The sequence below is a fragment of the Eublepharis macularius genome, chromosome 6 (genome assembly GCF_028583425.1).
Source record: "Eublepharis macularius isolate TG4126 chromosome 6, MPM_Emac_v1.0, whole genome shotgun sequence".
NCBI classification, from domain to species: Eukaryota; Metazoa; Chordata; class Lepidosauria; order Squamata; family Eublepharidae; genus Eublepharis; species Eublepharis macularius.
Window position 1 is genome coordinate 59,162,766 of NC_072795.1, and position 22,596 is coordinate 59,185,361.

The window sequence follows — 22,596 nt, forward strand, 5'->3', positions numbered from 1 at the left end:
GAGGCAGCCAGGGGACAGCTACCCAGCCGCCCTGACGGACACCCAAGTCCCAAACAAGCTGGCAACAGAGGGGGGAAGGAAGCACCCAAGCCACAGAGGGGCCCCACCCTCTAGTGGGAGGTCAGGAGCCCAGGCAGGGAGAGTGAGGACAACCAGGAGGGGACCAGACCAGAGGGAGAAAGCACAGGAAGAGGAAACAGCCAGCCATCAGTAGGCCAGCCAGCAACCTTACCAGCAGTGGAGGAAAGACAGCACAAAGCCACACCCCAACCTGCGGGCAGGCTAGAAGGGGTTAGCAAAGACCAGGTGAGGCTGGGAGCAAAGCAACCACAGGTAGGGCTGCCTGAGGCAAGCAGCAAAGAAAGCCTGGCAACCAGCAGAGAAGGCACAGGTGTGGCTGCCCAGAGCAGCCCCAGGTGTGGCTGCCTAGGACAGTCAGGGCCATGGCTAGAGTGCTGGGGGGTGTGGCTGGTAGGTGGAGCCGGGAATGGGTGAAGGGATATAAGGGAAGCCCACCCACAGGGCATGGTGGGTAGTGTAAGAGCATGATAGAGTTTGGGAGAGAAGCTGAAAGGAAGGAGATCAATGAAGGACAGGAGGAATAGTGAGCCTGGAGGAGGCAAGGAGGATGGAGGCTCTGGAAGGTGAGGAGCAAGGGGAGGCAGCTGGGACTCTGTCAAGTTGAGTAGACTGAGGGAGCAAGGGTGATGTATAACCCCCCTCCTTCCACAGAGCAAGAACCTGCATGGTCCCTGACGACTTCCCAGAATCGAGGTCAGGCACGCCAGCACCCAATATAACAGCGCCCATGGCAGAGCCTGACAATCTGCAACACACTAGTCTAATAGATACTGGTACAGTCTCCAGAAAAAAATTATGATGACCCAAGAGGTGGGACATTCTGTTACTGCTCATGAGTGATTTCTGCCTATCAGCAGGGTACCATCTCTTTTAAAGCTCCCCTTTCCCAACATGGTTTGACAGTTTTTAACTTCTAGGCAATTGCCCATTCCCCTCACTGCAGCCTATCATGCTCTGACCTTTTTGTTCAAAAGAGAAGACACATCAGCCTGAAGATTTTACCTGCAAGTTCTGAATGATTTGTTCAATTTGGTCACTGAAGTGAACAGAAATCAGATCTGCTGCTTTGGAGGGACTCACTGATAGCAGCTCCTAGACAAACAAAGAAAAAATATTGTCTGTGCATTTTCATTAAGAGATCATAACAGCATCAAAGAAACTTCTGATATATAGAATAAATTCAAGAATAACTTATTCAGAATGTTCCAGAACAGCATTTTTTTTCATTTTGAGCTCTCATAATTGTCTCACTACCTTCTGTTCAAAAGGTTTAAGCTTAATTTTGTGTTAAATAACCAAGAAGTAACCACTACAATGGTGGATTTTCAGAGTACAAAGCAAGTAGACTAACAGCTAATTTGGTTGCAAATTTGCTTGGGTTGCTATCTTAATATACATAAAGAAATTAAATTTATCTGGAAACAACTGAATGTAGTTTTTCACAGCTATGTTCAGACTAGAATACCACTAAATCCAACAAATTCAAACAATTTGATTTAATTGATTTGTAGATAAAGTTTTTACAGCGCAATCCTAACAGGGGCGGGGAAAGTGAATAGGAACTGAACTAAGGCTTGCGACAGCGGATCTGGCTCTTACGTGCGCGTAAATGGCCTTCCACCAGCGGTGGGACGAGGCGCTGCACCACTGGCGGGCTGGCACCGGTGCAAGCAAGAGGCGGCCAGGCGGAGGCGGAGGAGTGGCGTAGAGCCCTGCGCCGGCACAGGGGTGGGTGGGGAGGAGGGCGGGGCTGGAGTTAGTTTGCTCCCTAAGCCCTTCCAGAAGCGGGACCGCCCACAGCGGTGCAAAGGAGCTACGCCACGGAAGGAGAAGGCGTAGCCCATAGGAGCCCATGGAACGGCAAAAACTTGGACCCCTCTCCGAGTGCCCACCCCCACCCCCGTGGCCCGAAGGAGCATAGGATGAGAACTATCCCAGGGGCCAATCAGCATGCGCGCCTGGCGTGGACGAGCCCTCCTTCCCGCACCCAATCACCCATGAAGGCGCCCTATAAAACATCCGGCCAGCGCCGCCCACACCCCTCAGGTAAGTGAGCACATAGCAGGAATCTCTACCCATTTGCTGTGTGCCGTGGCCACTTTGAGGCAGGGGAGAGGGTCGCACAGTGGCAGGCACTGCGCGCACTTTGGGGACTTCGCAAGAAAAGAGGGAGAACTGCACTCGCTGAAGGGAAGAAGGGCAAAGTCTGGAATATCTGGCTAACTAACAGCAGCCACTTCTGTTTCCTTGCAGGTGTCCTGACTCTGAAGTTTCAGCTCGTTAAGCAACAAGGGAATGCTGACAGGTACGGAGGAGACGGGGTGACGGCGAACCTGTCCCGCTGATTAGTGCTAACTGCTCCTTCACCTGAACCCACCTGACCACTAGCCTCTTCAGGTGCGGCTCAGCAGGGGAGTGGGCGACGGTGGCCGTCCCTGCCTGCCCCAGAGGCAGTTGCCCAGAAAGCTACTCTTGACCAGGTGTTTGTAACTACCAGCTTGTTTCCTCCCTTAAAGGTAAAAGCACCCCAAGGCAGAGTGCATCCTCGCCAGACGGTCTGGCATCAGCTGGTCACTGCCGCTACTGCTCTCTACTATGTGCATCTTCTCAGATTTTGGAGTGTGGGGTTTGCCTCGGCCGTGGACTGAGGCAAAGCCCACATGTGTGTCTTTCTCTTGCTGGCACGTCCCAAGCATGTCTGCTCCTCCCTGCCCCGCTCCCCCAATCCTCTGCAAGTGACATTCGGATCCAGCCCAGGAAGCAATATCTCACCACAGCCCGCATCTCAACCTTGCCCCTGGGAGCAAGAAGGAGGGCTGTGTGAAATGCCTTGGCTCCCTTTCCAGCCTAGAAACAATGGTGTTTTTTCCAGTTTAATAAAACGAGTCGAAATCAACAAACATCTGTGTTTGCGTGCCTGACTTTGGCCTTAGCCCCTCCCCCAACACCCCATCACATATTTCCACTCGCACATCCCTTCAACTGTATCAAGCAGACACTGTTCAGCCTCCCCACCCCCCTCCACCCCCCAATGTAACGTCAGGCAGAGGAGTAGGACTTGAACTGTGGCCCAGGAATGTCTGCGAGGAGGGGGGAGGCACCGAGGACTTTCATTCTCTGGTAGGCTGAGTGGCTGGCATCTGATAAGCCAGGAAGACGGGGTACAGATGGAAAGCTGCTGCCAGGGGGTGGGAGTTGTGTTAGCGGAGGCAGGGATGGGCTTGGCATGGGGAGGGTCTCTCAGTTCACTCTGGGGGGGGCATGGCTGTCAAGGCCCAGCCCCCGCTCTCGCTTTGTAGAGATGCAGTTATGTGTTCCCGTTGCGTGGCAGCAAGTCTGAGTGCGCTTTTCATTCCCGTTTCCAAACGGCCTCCCGGCCTCCCACATGGTTCCCAATGAGCGTTCCTGTCACTCATTGCCGGCCCCGCCTCCCCCCCACCTGCTTCTCCGGAATCTGGGGACTGATTATGGTTGCCGGTCTCCAGGTGGTAGCTGGAGATCTCCCGGAAGTACAACTACTTTCCAGGCAACAGAGATCAGCTCCCTACTGTCTGGCCCTACTTTTCAGGGGGGGGGAACCTTTTTCTTTTGGTGGTAGCAGTGGAAGTGGGTATGTGCAGGCGCACTGAGCTGCAGCTACTGGCCTGGCCCTCATCAGAAATGGGGGCTGGACAGGCAAGGGGGGGGGGTTGATCTGGACCCTCACTGTCTCCTCTGCCCCCTCCCTGGCAGGGATGCCTGCCCTCTGATGGGGGCCTATTGGCTGCGCTGCTGCTGTTCTCTCGCCGGGATGTGAGGGGAGGGGTGTGGCCATTGGCTGGTGTGAGCAGGGTTGTCAGGGGAACGGTGGGCGGGACCTCCCAGGGGCTGCTGCATTTTGCCTTGCCACGCTCAGACACTGGCGGGACTTTCCTGCAAAAGTCATTAGGGTGCTGTCCAGCGCTGCTCCATTTGCACTGGCGCATGAGCGACGGTGCAGCCTGGGGGGTTAGGATTGCACTGTAAATTGTGTGTGTGCATACAAGTTCTCACTTTCCTATCTTGGCCATTCATGCTTATTTTGTCTTCATCTAACATCTGTTAAATTACTACAGATTAGTGATAGCCCTTCTCACACATAACTAGTACTTGAAATAAGGATGATTGCTACATATATAAAACAGTGAAATCCTAAGCAGAGTTACTCCAGACTAAGCCCATTGATTTCAAAGGTAACTCTGCTTAGGATTTTACTGTTAGCCTATTACAAGCGCAATTCAAATTCACTCAGTCCATTTTTCATCTTACATGAACATAAACAGGAGCTAAAAGTTATTGCCAGTTTTTTTCTCTCTCAGTCATATTCTCTTCCCATTTTTATTGTTAATGATTTCTTCTACCTGTCCTCAACAGGACTTGCTGTGAACTTAACTGGGATTGTTTATAAGGTTTCTCTCTTCTCTGGGATCATGAGATGAACTGTTTTTTCATAGCTGTAATGCAACCTGAAGAACAACTATGTTACTCCTCAAGTACTTTTCAATGTTCATTTCTTGATCACATTAGGCTTCTGGTTTAGTGTGTTCTATGAGGAAGGTACACACACTGGCAATCCAAGTAGGCCAAGAGACACATTGCCTCTATGCATAGAAGTACAATAATAGGCCTGGATTTTAAGGCCTGGATTTTAAGTATGTATTTTTTTTAATATGTTTGGTCTCAGGATCGCAACAATGAATGAACAAACGAACGAATGAACGAGCGAAGCCTGCAAACAGATTTTTATGTCTGCGTATTCATAGGTTTGCCTCCTTAGCAGAGGTGGGATTATAGGAGGTTTCCTGGTGGGCTGGAACTCGAGAGGGCCACTGGCAGCCTGGAACAAGCAGAGCTAAACTTCAGCAGCTATCTCAGTATTTCAGTAGCCACTGGGGTTGCAACCTTCAGTGGCACTGATGACTAGTATCATCTTACCAGTGCTTGCTTCCACAATGCCACCAGTTTGCAGGAGGCATACCTCTGTCACTGACTGATCCAACAGAGTATTTCTTTTTCAATTATTTTATTATATATTTCTTACTATTCTGGGTAATTTATATACTAACAGGGCTCTTCTACACTAGTATGGAACCTTAAGTCAATCATGGACATATCCCAAATAATTAGGCTAACATATACTTCCAGGCAATACTTTGGTATACTTTTATATAGAGAACTGTGTCCCAAAGAACTGAGGATACATGGAAATATGTGTATTTCATAAGTAGACTCTAGAGGATGATGGCTGCTTAATGGCCATTTAGATCTTTTTTTTTAATTTGAACTGGGGAGTCCTGGATTCGCTGTGTCTGTTACATTGGCTCTCTTAATACCAAAATCCAACGATTCAATCACTGGAAATATCAAAATCACCTAAGTTGTTAAAGCTGGACCTTATGAAATCACAGATCTCCAATATTCATATGCCTCCATTGTGGCGGGGGAGGAGGGGAGAAGACTAGTTTGGAGGTTTACAATGAGAGAGAGATTTTACTACTGATCATGTCAGCTAATCTGTCAATCAACTTGCAGATCAACAGCAGATAAACCAGGATTATTTAGTTGTCCTGGATGGTGAATAGCTTCAAAAACCCTGATTCTTAATTTGCTTGCTTTGCAGTGTTCCTTTATCTGCTTCACAGACAGAAAAGATCTCTTTGTTGAATTCAGCTTGTGGGAAATACCAATTTAGAGAAAGAATCAAAGTTTGCTTGTCTCAGTCAATTTTCATTAACATTGGCTTCCAAGCCAGATAGTATCTTGGTGGAACACTGGCAACCAAGTGTGAACTGGACTGAAAGCTACTCTGGCTAGTGAGTAGACATGGGTACGAACAAAAAACAACCTGAACCACATGATTTGTGGTTTGTAGCATTCCACAGAACTTCGAACCATGAACTTCCGACCTTTTCCCAGTTCATGGTTCGTGGCGTTTCAACTGCCCTGTACTGGCTGCTAAAGCTGGCACAGGGCGTTTGAAATAGACAGCCCTTTTCTTCTGCTGCCTGGGCACTGGGTTCAGCCACAGAGGCTGTCAGTCCAGACCCCGACTGGAACCGGTGTGGGGTCTGTAAAACTGACACCGTGCTGGAATCGGCGCGGGGTCTGTAAAACTGACAGCCCCTTTCTCCTGCTGCCCGGGCTGTCAGTTTTACAGACCCCACACTAGTTCCAGTGCGGGGTCTGTGAAACTGACAGCCCGGGCAGCAGGAAAAGGCTGTCAGTTTCACAGACCTCATGGCTGAACCCAGTGTGGGGTCTGTGAAACTGACAGCCCCTTTCTCCTGCGCAGGGGCTGTTAGTTTCACAGACCTCGTGCTGGGTTCAGCCTATGGGCTGAAACTGGCACAGGGTCTGTGAAACTCTGAACCAGCCATGGAACGGCTGGAAAAATGCACTTGTGCCATTAAAACACGTTCCCATGGAACGCGTGGTTCATTGCAAATGAACCAGCCATTCTGTACGGATTTTTGTTCCGTGGTTCATTTTGTGCCCATCTCTACTAGTGAGAGTCAGCTAAAAGAAGCTGTGTCCTCTACTGGCTTGAGCAAATAATGCATCTGGTGACATATGGTCTAACTCACAAAAGCTTATGGTAGAATAAATTTTGAGTCTTTTAAGGTGCTACTGAAATTATATTTTATTTTGCTGCAACAGACTCACACAGCTACCACTCTGGATTTAAAAGGGAAGGTTGCTTCTTCGATTATATAATTACTTGGACGTCTTTAAAATAACCAATCACTCCAATGTGGCTGTGGAGTCTCTAACCAGTTATCATCTCACCTACAGCCTTTCCTTACACTATGGTAAAACTAGTACCTATAAATCCAAAGTAACTGTGTCATCTGTTCTGAGAGTGTTCCTGCTTCCAGCTGCTGCCACCATTATTTTAGCTGACCTTAAGTCAACTAAGCTTTTTATGTTAAACTTTTAAGTTCTGATTTTAAATCCTGTATATCACTTAAAGTGTTTCTGGGCAGAAAATACAATTTATAAATAATATGATAAGATGATACAATGTAATCTACTTGATAGTAATTTTAGGTCAGCTATAGAAAAATTTGTTTTATGCTAACATGGATAAACTAACTATTCAAGTCATACCTCAATGTGTTTCATAGCTTTCTGCCACACAGACTGCTTTTCTTCTGTACTGTACCCAGGAATGGAGAGTATATTATGGATATAGCTGAAAACTTCTTCCTGCAGGGCAGGAAGGAGAGATAGAAATGAAAAATGTTGCACATAATTTGACGGTACAATTTCCTAATAAATCTGAGGATCAGCTTCCATATTATTCATTGTACGCTGAAGTTCATTTATAAACTAAATTTGTATGGTAAATGTATCACAAAACATTTTAGGTGCTGCCCCCACGTTCTCTCTGAAAATGAACTTGCCCACACATACATGCCAAGATGTGTCCATATCCACTGAAAACAGAGATAAATATTGAATGGATAATAAGAATTAATCTGGATTTTCCCCACAATTTCTTTTGCATTATTTTCCCCTTACCTTTCTCAATGGATCACGCAAATAGCAATCAATGATTTTGTCGTAGCAGTGTTCACGTTCATACATAAATTCACAAATTTGGTAGCTGAAACAACACAGATGTATTTGTTCATTTTAGAATGTCTACTTTTTGCGGGTGACAAATGTAGTAAAGAGAGTTGTCAGGTTTTCAAGCACTGACAAGATAAAAGGTAACAGCTTTGTCAGTAGCATGACTTATTTTCCCATCTTAATATTTTAAGGCTAAATACTCATCTTACATTCCTAACCACTATCTATCCTGTTGTGGTAAGCCTGAGCCTATTTCTGTCCTGCCTGCAGGGCCGGTGCCAGAGGTTCTGGCGCCCGAGGCGGCGTGCACGAGCTCTGTGCGCGTGCGCGCATGCCACAGACTGTGTGATGACATCATTGCAGATGTCATCACGTGCAGCAGGGGGGCTGGGCAGCTTGCAGAGCCCCGAGCACAGAAGCTTCAAGCTGCTGCTGGGGCAGCGCACGGAGGCTGCTCCGTGCGCCGCCCCAGCAACAGCTCACGGCTTCTGCGCCTGGCTGGGGCAGAGGAGCGCGCAGCGGAGCTGGCGTGGCTGGCTGCAGCAGCAGCTACAGCCAGCCAGCCAGCCCGTGCCGCCGCCGCCACATGCCCCAGCCGAGCGCAGAAGCTGCGAGCCACCGCTGGGGCGGCGCGCGGAGGCTGCTCTGTGCGCCACCGCAGCAACAGCTCACGGCTTCTGCGACCGGCTGGGGTGGAGGAGCATGCAGCGGAGCTGGCATGGCCGGCTACAGCTGCTGCTGCAGCCAGCCAGCCAGCTCCGTGCCGTCACCGCCACGCACCCCAGCTGCGTGCACAAGCCGCGAGCCGCTGCTGGGGCGGCGCCCAGAGGCTGCGCCTGGCTGGGGTGTGTGGTGGTGGCGGCAACGGCAGCGGTGGCAGCACGGAGCTGGCTGGCTGGCTGCAGCAGTAGCTGCAGCCCAGTCATACCAGCTTTGCTGCGCGCGCCTCCGCCCCAACACCCCCTCCGGCGCCCCTCCAATGCCCGCGCGCCCGAGGCCACCGCCTACCTGGCCTCCATGGGGGCGCCGGCTCTGCCTGCCTGACATCGCCAGTTGCTGTTTTCCTAAAACTCAAAACTCCACTTGGAAGCAATAAAGTTTACCAAGCCAGTCAGTTCTAACTGATGTGCATCTTTCATTGTTGTTTAAAGTCTGGGCTTGCTTGTCATACATGGTAAGCTGCTGGTTGCACTTTTCACTAATCAGGTTTCCTAGGGAGCAAGTTGCATATTTGTTTGTATTTCTCCTTTCCACTGAAATCCCCAATTAAAACATTAACGTTAATTGCGACCTGGAGGATTTACAAGTATTCAGCTCCAGTGCCTCATGCTAATAATGATTCTTAGCCTCTGATGAGCTTACAGCAATAGTGGGCTTGGAAATCAGATCAGATTACCAAGGTGAGAGGTTTTAGTTTGGTTTGTGTGTGTGCTATTTTAAGAGCTGGGACCAGGTGTGCGAGATTCCTTTATCTGATGTCTGCCTAGAGGACACATGGGCATGTTGGAATTGCTCCAGGACATGAGTGGAACCATGAAGTATCTTCAATTCAGATACTTTGAATAATGGATTCATGTTCTGCTTTGCAGCACTTCCTGGCTAAGCAAAGTTTCAGTATTGCTATGTTTTGATATTTTTATCTTGCATCCCATTTTGTGCAATAAAAGTTTATCCACTGTTATAAAAATTGTATTCACATTTTACTGCTTGATTAAATGCAGATCACAAAAGGGAGCCCAAATCTTTAGCAACAACAAATAAGGATATCAAACCAGTTCTTTTATATGGTTTATGTTCATTTGGTGGTATCCAATTACTCTTAAGACATTTTTGGTGGTAGCTGTGAAACAGTTCTTTCTTGCTGATTTAAGATATTGCACAGATATATCACATCTTTAACCTGCTCTTTCTACAAGGAATTCAGAGTAGTGCACATAATTCTTTTCCTTCCACCTACTTCACAACCACTCACTGAGTAAGGTTAGGCTAGGAAGGAATGACTGGTCCAAGAACAACCAAAGTATAATCCACTGAATTAATGGGCTTAGAAGAGGGTAAATTTGTTTAGGATTGTTCCACCATTTGGTTGAGTGCAAATTTGAGCCTATGTATTCTCAGACCTAATCCAGCAATCTCAATGCTATACCATACTGGAATAAGGCAATTTAAATACTAAAGAAAAAATCTTTACAGATAGAATAGAAATGTTCTAGTCTCTATAACACAATTGCTGCTGTGGAGTTTTAAGTGCCCTGCTATTATAATCAAACAGAAAATAGATCTTAAGGCTTGCAGAATTGGTAGTCTGCAAACTTTAAGACAACAACAATTGGCTGTAGCTCCCAATTAAACACCCTGGGTACAAAGTTGCACATAGCAGGTTTACCTACACTTTCCTTGCCCCATCCCCCTGCAACTGCCACCCACCCTATACTACTGGAGGCCTTTGTGGGGGGGGGTATTAACTGATGACTGACATATCACTATAGCATTATAACACTCTAGCAGTATGTCAACTATTGATTTTTAAAAAAACTTGGGAAGCTCTCCAGTGGCATTTGAGGGAGTTCCAGCCATGAAGGACTGGGAAGATCCAGAATCTCCTGTTCACTTGATATTCACACCCCAGCCTTGCTATGATCTTTCCAAAAACATCACATTATGGTTATATAATATAGCATGCAGACAAACCAGTTCTAACACCAAACAGCAAGGCAACCTGAATACAAGCATAGTATTCAGCTCATTGCAGGCAAGTACTAAGGGGGGGGGGGCACGGCGACAAAACAGACACAGTGCTAGAGGTTGAGGCCACAACTTTATTGAGATTACAGCTCGGGGAAGCAAAGGTGCGCATAGGGCACAGATCCAAGCATCAACTGACCCATCTGCCAAGCCGATGACCCACATGCCCTCTCAGACCCCTGCTGAGGGGGGGAACCATGGAATGACAGTCAGTGGGATGCCATGTGGGTGAATCATCCCCTGTGTGAATCATCCCCTGACACTTGGGAGTGAGGCGGACTGACAGCCCCCTACTGGGCATGCACCGGCCACTCCTCACTCCCCAGACCCCTTAAGGGGATCCCCATAATAGGGGAACTGAGCCTGAGGGCCCTGTTTCCCCCAAACGGATTGGTGTCCAATGCCACAATCCGCAGCCTACTCACTCCAAAGTTGTGATGAAAGGGAGGGCCAAGTGCTGAGGGGCAGGGGCCAGCTTCCCAGACCAGGGGCCTGCACTGGATGTGCCTGGGCGTGCTCCCCTGGCCCCTGGTCATTCCTTGCCCCTCCACAACATGGCAGCTGCCATACTGTCTCCCCGCTCATCTTCCCCGCATTGCCCACCACCTGGGCCCCCAGGTAAGTCTGGGAGCTGTTGTTTTCTGAAAGCAGCTGCCAAACAGCCACTTTATGTGCTTTTACTAGTTCCTTCTATCCATCTTCAACAGAAATTTATCAGACTGGAGCTTTTAGACATGTTAGAAGAAATGGGTAGGAACAAGAAGCCCATCCTCATTAAGCACCAAATTAAGCTCAGCTATCCAACAAGGAAGAGGCAAAAGAATAAAGCTGTAGTTGGGAAAAATACCCCTACCCTTAGGAGTAACAAAAGACCCACTCTCTGACAGGTAAGAAATCAAAGATTCTCTTAGCTGCTTGCCTCACCAGGGCCACAAAGGGTTGGTGCAAAATCGGACAGAATCTAAACTATCACATGAAACTAGGTTTATTTTACTTTCATGCATGAATGCAACAGTGAAACAAAATGTGGTTTAAAAGAAGTAGCTTACAATAGTTGAAGGAATGAAATTGTAGGAAACAATGTGTGTGGGGAGGAACAGACTTACAATTCAGCTTTCTCTGCCATTTGAATGAGTCTGCTCTCTTCAAACTGTACTATGCCTCCAGCTTGGAGCAATTCTAGAAGAACCTGTGAGCATTAAATCATTAGATGTGTTATCAAACAGAGACTCCAGCCCATCAGTTCTGCACAAAAAAACCCACTGCTTATATCAAATCATTTACAATTCCTAAGCTAAATGTAGTACTTCCAGACATTGCTTTATCACTGTTCTATGTAGGAGATCCCTTGCTTGGGAGAGCACGTTTGCCCTTCCTGAACTAAAATCCTTAGATTTTATCAGATTTCCAGGAAGAAGGCTGGGCTAGAACTCTTTCCCGGGAATGCTAGCTTTGTACACTCAGGGGATTTCTTCACAGGACAGCTTTCACACATGCTATTTTCACATGCAGTCTCAACTAGTACCACTCAGCAATAGATAGCTCTAGATACACTCAGTAGCAGCAGCTCTATTAACTGAAAATCATGCTGCGGTGCAGCTTCCAGGGTTGACCAGAATTGTAAGCACGGATGTTATTCCCAGCTATATTTGTTCATTCATATTGTCCATTTGTGTTTTAGCATCACCAATGTACACCACTGTACAAATACTCAAATACTATTCATACAATAGATATGCACATTTTGTTTATCTGCATTCATAAATGGTTAAATTGTCTCTGACTCTCCAGCTGCTGATAACTTCTCACTGTGTACTACAGAACCAGTCTTAGCATTCCTACTGTCAGTCAGTCATTTATTATTACAGCAAAAGCCAGTAAAACAAAACAAATCTGCAATAAAAAATAAGTTATTACATCAGGGCATAACAATAAGATCAGAGCATTAGTGCTGGAAGAATTGATGAAATAAAAACAATGAAGATAAAAGAAAAAAATGGCAAAAGCAATTATACCACATTTTCAGCTAAAAGGAGTCTGCGTTTCCTAATGGCTAAGGAACAGAATCTGGCCACAGCATAAGTCACTGAGCTCTGAGTGTCTTCTAAAAGGAAGTTGCGCAAGATTTCTGGTCTAAAGTTGAGATAGGACTGCAAGGGGTTAAATTTAGACAAGAGAGGCAGTATAAGACAAGCCCTTTCCTCTTGATATAGTTCGCAGAATAAGAGAACATGAGTGACCGATTCTACCATGTTGGTCATGCATGGGCAAAGGCATTCATGCATTGGCACACAAGCAAATTTACCCTGCAATACGGCATTCCTACTCTATAGTCAGGTCATTCTTAACAGCTACATTCCTTCTTTAACAATGCATTAGGGTTATGTGATTTGGCTTTCTGAACTGGCTTTTATAACCAGATTTATGCTGATTTGGCAAAATCTGGCTACATCGATTCAGATCAAAGAATCCCAGATCTGCTCTGGGAAGTTGAATCAAAATAGCCAGATCAAATTGGGTTAATTCATTTTAATCTGGCAAATGCAGCTTCCAGAGTCTTCCTGGGCTTTTCCAAGGGGGAAAGGGAAGACAGAGGGGATGAGTGAGGCAGAGGTACGAAAGAGACGGGAGTGAGTGTAGTCTGGCCAATCAGGATTCTCTATGGAAGACAACCTTTTTCAATCTGCAAGGAGAGGATTGAAGCAGCCTGGCTCAGAGCAGACTCCATTTTTGAGTCAGAGGGAAACTGGAGAGACCAAGCTGTGTGAATTCTGCTCAGCCTCCAGCTGCTCTCTGCCTTGGATTCACTGCCTGGCCTGCCTGGATCTTCTGGATCACGGCCTGCCTGGAGTGGAGGATGACCTGAGGACCTGTCCTGAACCTGGCAGACTTCTATCTGGTTGAGAGTCATATGGACTGTTTTTTCCTGTCTTTTGAGGGAAGGGGGTTGGTCTGATGTTTAGGAGAGAGAGAGTAAGACGGGGGAAGGGAGGGACAAATGTTTTCTTACAGGTTATCTGTAATAATTGCTTTTTCTATTGTGGCAGGGGGTACTCTGGATTTAGCTAAATTGTTGCAGTTGCTGTTTAGTTACTTGCTGCAAACTATTCTTCTAGGAGGCACTCTTTTTCTCTCATTGTTGCTTGTATGCTAGTTTAAAGGCAAGCAAGAGAGTTGCTTGCTAGTTGTTGTTGAGAGTTCTTGTTCTGTTTTTTTGGGAGGGGGGGAGTGGAATTGCTTTTCACCAGTCAGAGGCATGTTATTTTACTGCAGGTATTATTGCTACTATTGTTTTTGTCACTAGTGGACCTTTGGGGGGCTCCTGTGGGTTGTTCAGAGAACTAGGTGAACTTATGAAAAAAAATTTTTAACGTAGGCCTTGTTAAACAAGCACAAATTAATTTTAAGCTTGTAGGGTCCAACAGAGTTTTCCCTTTAAGAGGCTTGTGTAGGAATTAAGAAGGGTTCGGGTGTTTCTGTGTTCTAGTTAAATAGAAAAATAGCTCCCTTTTAGTAAAAAAATTAACCAGGCTGCTGCATTGCTCTGGGTATCTTGGTTTCAGTGAGCCAGTTCAGGTGCTTTAAGAACGAACTAGTGATAGACTGACCTGTAGTCTAGGTCTGAGGGAGCTGTTTGATTCCTGAAGAGTAGGGAATCCCAGATTTATCTGGTCATTATACCCTATGGGGAAAACTATCCAGGTGGCTGGGTGGTGTTTTTCAGGCAAACTCCAACAATTTTGCATGGACCCTACTCCTGACTGCCCACTAAAGACTCTCCAAGTTTCAGGAAGATTGGACCCTGGGACCCAAACTGCATTACAGATTTTTATCTGGATTTCAGGAATACCGTGTTTTTTTGGTATTCCCGAAATCTGGATCAATCAAATTTGGCATGTGTGTGTGTGCACACCTCTACCATGCATCACTCTCATAGCATGAATTATTTCTCTAGGAATTTATACCTGCTGTCTTTCAGAGTGTCGTGAATCATCATCAGGACTGCAGAGAAATTCGAGGACCTGGAAAAAGAGGAAGGACTCTAGATAAAAGATGCATTGGGACTATTATAACATTTCCAAAAAATAGTGGTGTCTTTAGAATACCTAGAATGAATGTCATGATATGTGAATAGGGCAGAACACAGAGCAGTTAGTGAGTAGATGAGAAAAAGGGAAACTTCTGAGGAAATCCTCCGATGTGTCTCTTGGGTTCCCTCTCCATTTATTCTTTACAAAACCATAGCCATTAGAGTTCTCATGCTTCATCCCAACCAACTGCACATAAACGTGTAGTTTTATCAGAGCGTCACATAATATAATGCTTAGAAACAACTGGCTTCTCCATTTTACCTGGTCAAATAGTGTCCTGTTCACAAACAGTGTGTTGTTGGGCTTAGCAAGCTGCCGGGCAAGGAAAGTAAAGAGGCATCCAACTTGTGATGGGGTAAAATCAGAGTTCTCTACCATTACCTAGTTTGGGAAAGCAGTGAACTTGTTAGGTTCACACATTTTAGCACATTCTATCACTTTTCTCACGTGAAACAGAAAACAGACAGCAAGTAACAAGAATCCAAAATAAAATGCATGCCTAGCTGTGCAGCAGCCTGAAATCTGATATGATCAATAAAGAAGCATTCCAACCAACAAATTATTTTACAAAAATATATGCCTCTTCAATATATGCTAAATCATTAATATGGTGGGTTTTGTTCATGTAAGCTTGAGGCAAAAACATTATTTCAAGCAAAGCACATGACAGTACTTGCCATTGCAGTCTTTTTGCTGCAAAGGCAAGTAATATATTGCTATATCTGTAGTTTTCATTATGTTCACCATAACTTAAATTCAGCTCATCACAGACGAGGTGTAAACATTGTCTCTGAAACCTTATCACTGAAAGCAGATAAAGTCATATCAGCAAAAAGAAGTCATATTACAGTGTGCTGTGTCTGAATGTTGTGGGCACTGACATTGTTCTGAATTTATCAGCAAGGTAACAGCTGCACAGCTTGTGCAGTCTGAAATAACCAAGTAGTTCATATAATTAGCTGAAAAGTAAGAGTGGACAGGAAGGAAGCTGGATTTTTCCTTCTGTTTCTCTCCTATTTTCTCTCACTATCCCTCCCCCCCCCACTTTAACTTAAAGCTTTTAGAAGACCAACCAAGAGTTTAAAATCACTCTCTTGGGTGATTTATACTAGGTTTTATCATCTTAAGTTTTTCTCTTCTGCAAACAATTTGCTCATGCTCAGTTATTTCTGAGCATATGATGCTGTTATCAACACATTTTGTACACTGAAAACACTGCTGTTAGGCATACAGCATTATTGCTGTGTTTAAAATAAAGTACTCCATAAAGCTAAAAGAATCTTTCAGCTGCATTTTATAAATCTAAGCAGTAATTTATTAATGATGTATACATAATAAAATAGAGAAGAATGATGTAAACCACTTTGAGTCCCCCCCTGCAGAGAAAGGTGGAGTATGAATGAATGAAATAATAATAATGGTGTCATACTTGCCCATATGGTAAGCAGAACATTACCTCTCCCCTGCTCTTCTTCTAACCATATGGGTTAAATGCTATGGATAACTTGCTTAGCACATTGTTACATGCACTCAATAACACGAATCACTTAGTTAACGCTGAACTGTGGACACTCTAAATTTTTGCTGTTTTGCTTAAGATCATAGTGGGAAGGAAGCCAAAATAATAGAGATGTTCTGGGCTGCAGTGTTATTTTCAAAGGAAGAGGAAAGGAGAACATAAATGCACATACAACTGGCAAAAGTGTACTAACAAAATAAAGTATTGTCTCTTAAAGTCTAATCAAGACCTGAGTAATCTCTTAATAATTTTCGAAACCGTGGATGCATCTGAAACATAGATTTTTAATAGCACAATTTATCTTGATTGTATGTTTTAATTATATTGTATGTAGTTTACCTGTCTGGACTTTGACCATATTAAACATGATGATGATGGCATCTAAAACAGAGTCAGTTTCTGCAATGTTCCCAACCTATAAAAATTAGAATTACGAACTCCAGGTTGAAAAATCCCTGGAGAACAAGGGGTGGAGCCAGGTATGATATCTACCCAACATCCTTGCTTTATCTAGTACATCACCTATACAACATGTTAGCCAGTAGAGTGCACTTTCTACTAACCCTATAATGGCATAAAATGTTAATATGGTGATAGTAACTGCCATAGTCAGTTGTCTCTTTGTTCCCATATTGTTTCTTCTCTCCCACTCTTTTAGAGTCTACTCCAAGTCCCTCAGACAATTTATGTCAGAGGCTGTCTTTCCCCTGCTGAGAACATTTAGACAGATCTAATTTGTCAGCAAGACCACCCTCCATTTTCTGGCTACACCAATGCTGAATTGCTGATACAATCTGACAAACTGGAACTATGTTGTACAAAAGAAGCATACAAGCTCAGACACACCGGTCTAGAAAACCTTAGTGTCCTCAGGTAATAAGGTTAGCACAGCACATGATATACAAGATCCTACAGTCAAAGTGTTTGCTCTGCTAACTGAAGTGTAGAAGAACGAATCTCAGAACATGCTCATACTGCATACCTGTTAGAATATGGGGGCAGAGCTGACATCTTGATCTAAGACTTCGTGTCCATGTTGGAAGTGCATTGCTGTCAGTTGCCAACTCTGCTCCCATATTCACTCCAACCACACAATCTCTGGTCCTAACAACACCAGCTCTACCATCTCAGGCTCATTCACTTGTTCATCTTCTAATGTTACATATGCCATCCAGTGTCAACAGTGCCCTTCAACTCTTTATATATTGGACAAACAGATCAGCCTCTTCACAAAACAATGAATGGATGAGTATCTGATATCAAAAATCACAACATCCAAAAAACAGTGGGAGAACATTTCAATCTGCCAGGACATTTCATTGTTTGACTGGAGATGGCTGAAATTCAGTCTACCTGCAAATTTGGAAAAATAGATCCTGCTTGGTTGAATCAGGACAGGTTTTTCATTACAGAGGCTAATTTTCTGCACTTCGCAGCTCTACAAAGCCAACTACAACATGTATTATAGCTAGCTTCCTGACATTCTGATTTCCAATAAGCCCTCCCACCCTCTGCCTGGATGATAAGGACCCCTTCCTGCTTCCATTCCTTGTACCTGATGAAGGGAGCTCTGACTCTTGAAAGCTCATACCCTGGAAATCTAGTTGGTCTTTAAAGTGCTACTGGACTCAAATCTTAGCAAAGGAAGCACTCTGAGTCACTGACAGGGCTTGCATACAATCCAGAAAGATACACCTTTACCATGGTCCCTGCACAGCAAATACTTCAGAACAACTAAAACAAAAAAAGGGGGGGGGACTTACCTTGAGAAGGATGTCCACAATTCTCTGTTGATACTCCACAGCTTGTTTGTCATTCTTAAAGTCTTCAAATGTCTGTTACAGAGAAGGAAAAGAGGAAAAACAACACCTCACAATTTTATCCCCAAAATAATATGAAATAAACAAAATACAACAGTAAGCATGGATTAAAAATAAAACACTTCCTACATTCCCTCACTCTAATAGTGACTATGACTTACAGTGCCAAATCTCTTGTTCTTCAGAGGCATCCAAGATACCTGACAGGTATCTGAATGAAAATATCATCTAGGGCCAATGCACAGATTTGAAGAGGAAAGGGATAACTACAGGACTGGGACCTGGAATGTCATGGCTGCAAACACATTTCCATTTATATAATTTTAGAAATGAATTTGTCATTTTCCCTTTCATATATGGAGTATGATTATACATGCAAGATGATACAGCTTTGTACTAGACCCAGAGACATTATGTTTGAGACAGGTTTTGAATGGACCGGGATAGCCCACAGCTGAGAATCAGAAGAATGATTAGTTCATATCAAGAGAATAAAAAAAGAGCTAAGAACAGGCATATGCTGAAGGCAGAACTGTACAGTCTAAGGGGTAGGCAGAAGCAACAGAAGACGAGCAATGCTTCCAAGAATCACTGTAGTCAGGAATGAGATGCATAAGGGTGAGGCATAAGGGTATATTAGAGGAGGCGAAGATGGGTCTTATGAATCAACTTAAAAATAGCAAAACCCCAAATATAAAAATCTAGAGTCCTTAAAATTTAACTTACCAAATAAGATTCTAAATGCCACATGCTCAAGTGCTGACCTAGATTCTAGAGTGACCACTGGCACTAATTGATATTCTATTCACAACAGAGAAGCCGTATCTGTCCAGTGTAGCATTATACAACTTTTTTGCATTTTATAAACAACTTGTTACAGAGATGTCTAATTAGTAGCAGTGACTTGAGAGGTAATTAACAGTGCAAATCCTAAGCAGACTTATACCCTTCTAAGCCTATTGACTCAATTACTCTTCCAGATGCTTGTTTCAAGAGTAACAATCATTTGAGCTATATTACAACATTGGTCTTGTATTGGTGTAATTTGTCTACATGATCCATGATTTTTAGTTTCATTCCTACATAGCAGCCTCCCTACTTCCAAGATGCAAATACAAGTGGAAGTAGAGGCAACAATGAAAGGAGTAATAATAGGAATGAAATAATTTAGAACTCAGTGTAAGTAGTAGTTTTCTTCCCTTTGTAGTCAGCAATGGCAAAGTGCACCTTAGGCAAAACAGTCACCAACAACCATGATTTGCAGTGTCGCCTCTGCATACCAGTGTGATTAGGAGATGATATCCAGTAAAATGATCTGAAAGGGCCTAAAGTCACAATGCCACCTTTTACCCCTGTGCCTCACCCCCACCAATCAGCCCTTGCCACCTTAATCTCTAAATTTCACACATGTATCTTCTGATCTACACTGAAATGAAAAGTGGAAACAAAGGGAGTCTTCTGTTTCTCTCTTCCCATTTTTAGAGCCAGGGCAGCCTCTGGCTTCCAGAAGAAGCAATTGCAGGAAATGGTCTCAATTCTTTCTGCAGAGATCCCCATTCTAAAACTATATGCTGAGCATGTGTTCTGCTGTATAATAACTTATACTTTACCCAGAAAAGAGTAAAGGAATCCATAGTATTGGACATATTGGTAACTGTCTGGCAGTATGTATTACTGACAGAGGATTTACATTATTTTTATAATAATGTGTATTCAGAGACAGGAATTTTGGTTAGGGGCTCACAGTTTAATGGCTCCCTGTGCTTGTATTACAGAAAGTTTAGGATCTGGCAGTTACTTAATTTATGCATTCATTACACTCAATATACAATGTGACTAAACTGTTTTAAGAAGTTTACTACTAGATAAACTCTACCAGCACAGAAAGTATGACAGTAATTCAAATCTCCTTTCTTCTTAAAGTCTTTCGAAGAATAGTGGAAGGGACTGCTGGTTCCTCAAGGATGGGAATACTACATCATAACTAGATTCTGCAATGACTTTGAATCTTGCCATTAAAGATTAGCAAGCATTGTAACTGACAAAATTAAAAGCAATGACATGGATTTTTTTTAGATTAGTAAAAAGCTCGCCTTAGAAAATATAAAATAAATGTAACATAGAAAGTAATGGAATTTATTCTATAATCACTTTTTGGAAGCTCTGTTGTCACATACCAATGCAAGCACATTCAGAAACTCCCGAGTATCAAAGTGTAACAGCGTACGTATATAGGGGTAAACTTCTTCATCTACTGGTGCTTCGGTAGAGTGCAAACGGATAAGAAATTCAAAGACCTGCAACAAAAGATTGATAATCTCTCCCTATAATTAACAGTTAACAACATGAAGAAATTGTTCTAAATTCATCAATTTTAGAAACCTTCTGGAGTATAAAGACAGAATTTTCAATATATTGCCCAGCACCTTAAGAACTATCTACTATGCTGGAAATTTATTTCATGGCACAAGGCCAACAACTTAGCAGTAAGCGATGTACTTCAGTTTAATGTATCCCATTGTTTTTTACACGCATTTTCACAATTATTGACATTTATTGCTGCTTGCTGGTATTTGAGCAGAGATTATCGCCACAGGTTTTCCCAAATGATGCATTCTGGCAAAGGGCAGAAAGGCATTTGCCTTCTCTAGCTTATTAGACAAAATGAATCTCTTCCTAATATGCTGAATCTGGTATGTGGACATAATAGTAAACAAAAGATAGGTAAAACATCATTAACTGCATTTAAAACAGGAAATAGGGCATAAATATCTGGTGAACTATGGGCCAAGAACTGAAAAAGTAAGAATGTAGGTTAGACCAGTGATGTAATCCCTAAGTTTAAACTTGTATTATTAACATTAAGATTTGCATATGCTATGTGCAATGTAACATGTTCTAACATATATGCACCCCTCTCCCCATACCAAAATTTAAATGAAGCTCTGTACAGCAAATGCAGGAAGAGCCATATATAAATACACCTTAGATATTACATTCTAATGGTACCCATAACAAAACCAAGAAAGGATATCAGTTAGTTGGTAGATTTACTATTTCTCAGTGGAATGGAGGGGGGCACTCAAGTACTTATTTTAAAGATAATCATAAAGCCAATGTAGATATCTGATTTTTAAAAAAATTATCACTCTTATTAAATGATTACCAAAGAGAAATCAGTGTATATGATGAGGTTGACTACCAGCACCAATAGCTTTTATACTTGTGCATCATCTTAAGGAAAGAAAGAATAAGACATAAATGAAATTACAAGGGGAAGAAACTAGCTTTTGTATTTTGTATTTGTTCTTATTCCTAGCTTTGCTTTCTATGCTTGTTTCTATTTCTACAGACTTCCTTCTTTCCTTTTTGGTTAGATTATGAAACACAGGGTGCAATCCTAAGCAGGCCTACACAGAAGTAAGTTCTATTTCATACAGTGGGGCTTACTTTCAGAAAAAACATTCTTCAATTTGTAACCATAGTCTCATAGCCTAGAAAGCTACGATCAGAAAACTCTGGAGAGCTACTGCAAGAGTGGATGGTTAGTATTCATCAGTGATGGGGGGAAGAGTAATTAACTGCAAAAAAGTCCTTTAATAATATATTTCCTTAAATACACATGCAGTGTTTTCATCTTTGAAAAAAAACAAATTGCCGTAGTGCATGTTGCAATATATTTTAACTTACCTGGTTTTTAACCAAGGGCACCAGATCCTCAGGAATATTGCCCAATGGATAAGCCCGACCTGCCAAACTACAACTGTGAGAAAATACAAACTACAAAGTTATAGTATTATAAACAAACAGTTGCCACAGTCCACAGATTTAAATGTAGTTGAGAAAAGACTTTCATTTCTTTATACATTCCTACTTTACTAAATGTAGTCTATATCAGGGGTCCCCTGGTAGTTTATACCAGAAGCACCATCACCTATCCTGGCACTCACCAAGTATATTTAGAAAGTGGGTGAGGCCAGCAGGGCTTCTGACTGGTAGATTTTTAAAAAGTTGTTTCAGCAACAGCTGTCACCAGAGCAAAAGGATATTCTCAGCATGACTGAAAGCAAGCTGTGTGTATCCAAGAAAATATTTGTAAAACAATATGTTCATTTTAAAAGGCATCCTGCTGAACAGAGCTTCAATCAGAAATGCTGAAGAGTTACTATTAGAGTTATGCATGATATCACTCCTGGACATTCTGTGGTTAGCGCCACCTAATGCAAAAGCCATTTTGTACTTGTGCCACCCTGTGTTAGAATTCCAAAGGTGCCTGCAGACTCAAAATGCTTGGGGACCCTTAGTATATACAATCATTGATTGTTTCCATGTGGAGGTTTTGATCCACGTTCCGCTACAAGCTGCAGTGGGGTGTCTTTCACACAATATATCATGCAAAACATTCATCTTCTGGATGTTCCCCAGGGCCAATGCATAGTTTCCCAAACATATTTTAGTACAATCTTGCCTGAATGATCATATGCAAAGTAAGCTTGGTCTCAGTATGTACAGGAAAGTTCACAATGGGGAATCGTTTCCATATGAAAGAAACTATTTCCCTTGATACTTCAGATATGCATTCAACACAAAACAAAGACAATAGAAGAAAGTTCATTCCCTGAAATGTGTGTGTTCATTCCCTGAAATGTGTGTGTCAAGTCGTCTCCGACCTATGATGACCCTATGAAGGAAAGACCTCCAAAACGTCCTATCATTAACAGTCTTGCTCAGATCCTGCAAACTGGAGGAC

General features: G+C 43.5%; 1 protein-coding gene across 2 annotated transcripts in view; it reads right to left on the reverse strand.

Annotated features, from left to right (window-relative positions):
- The window catches only part of VPS8 (VPS8 subunit of CORVET complex), a 146,601-nt gene that overhangs the window by 63,283 nt on the left and 60,722 nt on the right, over positions 1 to 22,596 (reverse strand). For both annotated transcript variants that reach the window (XM_054982279.1, XM_054982278.1), the window contains exons 26-34: positions 21,537 to 21,609; positions 20,024 to 20,143; positions 17,790 to 17,861; positions 14,769 to 14,888; positions 14,382 to 14,438; positions 11,523 to 11,605; positions 7,621 to 7,705; positions 7,207 to 7,305; positions 1,084 to 1,173 (exon numbers count right to left, since the gene is read on the reverse strand). In XM_054982279.1, coding sequence (XP_054838254.1) covers positions 1,084 to 1,173; positions 7,207 to 7,305; positions 7,621 to 7,705; positions 11,523 to 11,605; positions 14,382 to 14,438; positions 14,769 to 14,888; positions 17,790 to 17,861; positions 20,024 to 20,143; positions 21,537 to 21,609 — 799 coding nt within the window. The remainder of the gene's footprint in view (positions 1 to 1,083; positions 1,174 to 7,206; positions 7,306 to 7,620; positions 7,706 to 11,522; positions 11,606 to 14,381; positions 14,439 to 14,768; positions 14,889 to 17,789; positions 17,862 to 20,023; positions 20,144 to 21,536; positions 21,610 to 22,596) is intronic.